Raw genomic sequence first — 4,683 nt, 5'->3', positions numbered from 1 at the left:
ACCTCATTGAGGACAGCTGTCAGCCAGATGCACTATGTCTTTTCTTAGTATTTTATTTTCTTCATCGAATTTGGTCATTGATTATGGAAGTAAAATGCTTTACTTCTTATTCAACAAGCGTCAAATCATCTGAAGATACGGTGAAAATCATGTGCGAAAGTGTCTTTATTCACTTATGTCTGTATATACTATTGTTTTTATGGTCAAATGCTATTATATTAATCTTCCACTAGATCCTCATTGATTTTCTTAAGAATGACGTCTTAACTTGTTACAAGTCTCTCACCCTCTTTTGGTTCACTTTGAATGCATTTTTTTTACCCCTAGCTAATTAATTACAGTTTCACTATTTACGAGCAAAGCATGGAGTAAAAGTTTCAGCTCTTAGTACTAGCTAGCTAGTTATGTTAGTGTTATATGATAATTACAATTATTTAATTGCTATTCTGTATAATTATATTGAAAACGACCATAATCTTGGGCTAATGTCTCCATGCTTAGTATCAAGGCGACACCGATTCATTTAATTAATCAAACTAAGTGGACTATTATGTGGAATACGCATCGATAATAAAAGGGGGTATTTATAGTCAAATAAACCGTGCTTACATCTTATATACTCAAACGGGTAATTACTTGTCCAAAATCTAGGGTTTGCTTGTGCATGCAGCACCCAAATGAGGTTGCCTACGTGTTTGTGTTGACTGGCAGAAAATGCATTGTGGTTGGGTAGATTATCTAATTAATAATGATGTTAGTTTAAGTTTTGTTTTGAGCTAGATAATGAGAGAGATTTCTTCGTTATCTCAACACGTTTTTATTGTTATTTGTTTAGCCTACTTTCGGATATTTTATTGCTATTCTTAGATACGAGATCCAAAGCTTGCAAAGATTATTCAACTTTAGTACAATTAATTTAATTTCTTTTATGCTTCTCAGTCCATATTCGGTCGACTTATGATAATTATTAATTTTACTATTGTGATTTGTGAAGTGTGAAATTAATATTATTAAGATAGTACATAAGAACACCTGGCACAACAAATTTCTGGAACAATGCCGTTGCTAATTAAGGTGTACTAATTATCATTAAAAATTTTGAGTCCAACACAAGTATTCTGGGACACGTATGGCACGAAGATGGGTTTATCATTTATGGTTGTCTCGAATGGTGATCAGGTGAAGCCTCCTTCACGAGATCCCAATGTGTGGAAAGGTGATTGGTGTTTGTAAAAAGAGTAATATTGTTCTACGAATCATTTGTGCAACCAAAGATAAGGGAAGTTTTATTGTGTATGCAAGGAGCTATTAGGGTGTGTTTGGTTGGGAGGAATGGAAAAAAATCAATGCTTATTCTCATGTTTGGTCGGTTTTAAGAAAATGAATGACCATTTAAAATGGAATGACTTTTCCATTAAATTGGTGAATCACCATTTCTTCCTCATATGAGAGGAATGCCCATTTCAAGCTCCTTTAATTTTCTTTTCCATTATTACCCATGAATATTATAATTATTATATTAATATTTATAATATAATTAATATTATATTATAATAATTTATATAATATAATATAATTATATACGTATATTATATCATATTTAATATTATAATAATATCTTATATTACGTATTATACATTGTAATTATATTTATTAATATAATATACATTATATTTTATAATATTATAATTAAGTATTTATATAATTACAATATAAATTTATATTATAATAGATAATATACTATAATTAGAAATGATAATATACTATATTACATATTATAATTATAATATGTTATATTATATTATTACATTTTATAATTATACTATATTTCTAATAATATAATATAGTATAATTGTAACATTATAATATAAAATAATCACAATATCATTATTTTATTTTATTACATATCATTTTATATTATATATTATGATAGTACTATAATAATAAATAATTATATAACTATAATTATAATTATAATTATATATATTATATCCTTATAATTATATATATAATATTAGTTATTAAATGATTATATTAATATACATGATATTAGTTATATTAATATGATGGGTAATTTTGTCAAAATGAAAATATGCATATCTCATTCTATTGTATTTGTAAAAGTAGAACCAAACAAATGAATCATCTTTCCTTTCCATTCTATTCTATTACTATTAATATTATCATTCCTATTACCATTTCCTCACTGCAACCAAATGCACCCTAAGAGATGAACGACAAAACATACTATTAGTGTAGGAGTAGAGATGTCTTTTCTTTTCTTCGCCGCCCCTAAGAATGTGTCTAGAATTCGATACTCTAAAAACTCCACTTTAAGATCTTTGTCCGACTAATGTGTTTTGTGAGGTTGGGTATGTGATGACATGAGTGAAAATTAAACTCATCCTTCGAGTAAAATTGAATCAGATTACTATTAATGGCCCAAATTAATAATACTAACAATCGTACTTCCTAATGCGACGCAAAGGCACACAAATCATATTTGGGAACAGTCTTTTAAATTCCAAGCTAAGCTACTTCATCATCTATCTAGACCAAGGGGATTAAAAATCCACTCTGAAATTATATATGAACACTCACAACACTTCTTTGAAATCCAGCATAGTTAAATGAAACTTTGTCTTCCCTGACGTTAAATTAATACCGAAATGTCAATGAATTACATTATCAGCTCCTCATCAGCAATATTACTGCTCTAGGTTACTGAATATTCATTTTGCAAACAATTCACGCAGCATATAATTTTAGCTGGCAATCAACCGATACATCTTCAAAATTTCATGTAAACCGAGACTAAATTTGGGTGACTGAGATTTTTTTTTTTTTTTTCCTTTCCTGTTGTCTTTTATTATTCCATATTTTACTTTTTTCTGTAAAAAAAAAAATTGGAACTCAATGTAGATGAAGTAACACATCCTCTGTCAAACCGTTGTGGCACAAGAGATGAGCTCTATGATCCTATTGTGCAAGTTTCCATTGGTCACAAGGACACCGCCCGAGGGATAAATGATCCTCCGTCCACTTTCGTCGGCCGTGAGATCGATGTGACTCCCTTTCCAATCAGTCACCTAATCACATCAGCACGGGTTAATCTCTTTGATTAAGACAAATTTACAGATCCATGATTTGTCAAAAACTCGAAAGATAATCGTTGAAATAACAGCAGAAATGTGTAGTTCTGATGTATGGTTCGTACAATTTTACAACGACATTTATATCAAAGTGAGCCGAACAAACAACAACGGGATTCCTTCATTAAAAGCCAATCCAAAGTACATGACTGTTTATGGTTTATGAACAAGGTACAGAGCTGTGAGAAGCGGCCGTTAAGACTTATGTTTCATCAAGTATTATACATGGGAAAGTGGAAGCTCAGATATAGTTAACTATGGTTCAACATATGGTATGAGTACTAACATGCTATTAGCAATTTCACACTAGATAGTTAAGAACTACCCTCAAAAAATAAAAGAAACACGCTTCAGTGAAGAATGCGCGTCTAAAATTTGTCGTGTTACAGTACCAACACCGGCATTTTCTCTCTCTTTCATCACCTTTGTATCATCTTTTTTTTTTGTTAATAAATTCTTTGGACTTATCAAGTGGAGGTGTCATTTAAATGAAGAGGACGGACTCCCCGTGATGACATCTATATCATCACATATTTGTCCTATATTCTTTTTTTTTTTTTTTCAATCACTCTTGCGTAAGTATTCAATTAGTGATATGAGATAGTCTTATCCCTTCAGTTAGCATTTGAGAATTTTTAATGTTACAACTTACACATGTATTTATCAAAATACTTCTAGCAGTCCCAAGTAAAGTACATATCCAATAATATTGCTGCAAAATTAGGCAAATCGAAAACCTTACTAAGCTGCTATATGAGAAAACAAAAAAGTTCCCTCTAGTTTCCTTTCTGTTTCAGATTTGATCAGTTCGACTTTTTTTGTTTTGTACTTGTTACCATGTAGCTCATCAGAAGGATGATCACAATGTTAAGAGACAAAATTGGAAGTAAAAAATGGAAATATGCAGGGTAGGCGGAATATACCTTTCCACCAGCTTCATGCACACATATCATGCCAACAGCGTGATCCCAAGCCTGGTTGTAATAAATTGAATTAACATTGCTAAAGCTTTTGAATTCACTGACTGACAAGAGCGCAACACAAAAATACCTTGATAGTTGTTTGAACTTTTGCCCGAAGAATGAAAACTGACGCCCTACCTGAAGCCACCATTAGATACTTGCATAAGCTGCTTACAACAAACATAAAAGTCAAAGCTTTTCCTGGTCAAGATTGATCCGTAATTGAACAGTGATTCGCATATCTAATTGTCACAGTTAAAAGCCAGATAGAGATAGGATACAGGGTACAAACATTTGTATGGCTATCTGAAAGAACAAAAAGAAAAGGGAAATATATATATATATACACACACACACACACACACACACACACACACACACATATCTTAAACAAAAATAGAAGTTGACATATTAGTGAGGATTTTTAATGTTCGCGATATGGATCGTTTAGACGTTGCCTACACGCTCCTTGAGTAGTTTAATAGATAAGGAAATATGAGTCCTAACTCCAAGCTAGGGAAAAAGAGATGAGGCACAGATAAAAGATTCCCAGTTTGTTGAATAAAGAA

The 4,683-nt window shown here is 31.2% G+C and overlaps 1 protein-coding gene across 1 annotated transcript in view; it reads right to left on the bottom strand.

Annotated features, from left to right (window-relative positions):
* Window positions 1-2,648: 2,648 nt before the first annotated feature.
* LOC21385968 (putative PAP-specific phosphatase, mitochondrial) overlaps window positions 2,649-4,683 on the bottom strand; it is a 5,457-nt gene continuing 3,422 nt past the window's right edge. Inside the window, exons 5-8 of the mRNA XM_024165854.1 lie at window positions 4,573-4,627; window positions 4,203-4,315; window positions 4,076-4,126; window positions 2,649-3,089 (exon numbers count right to left, since the gene is read on the bottom strand). Coding sequence (XP_024021622.1) covers window positions 2,943-3,089; window positions 4,076-4,126; window positions 4,203-4,315; window positions 4,573-4,627 — 366 coding nt within the window. The 3' untranslated portion in view covers window positions 2,649-2,942. The remainder of the gene's footprint in view (window positions 3,090-4,075; window positions 4,127-4,202; window positions 4,316-4,572; window positions 4,628-4,683) is intronic.

Source organism: Morus notabilis, unplaced genomic scaffold, assembly GCF_000414095.1.
Source record: "Morus notabilis unplaced genomic scaffold, ASM41409v2 Scaffold2060, whole genome shotgun sequence".
Lineage (NCBI taxonomy): Eukaryota > Viridiplantae > Streptophyta > Magnoliopsida > Rosales > Moraceae > Morus > Morus notabilis.
Note: the sequence above shows the minus strand (reverse complement) of the source record. Positions and strands in the feature narration are given on the sequence as shown.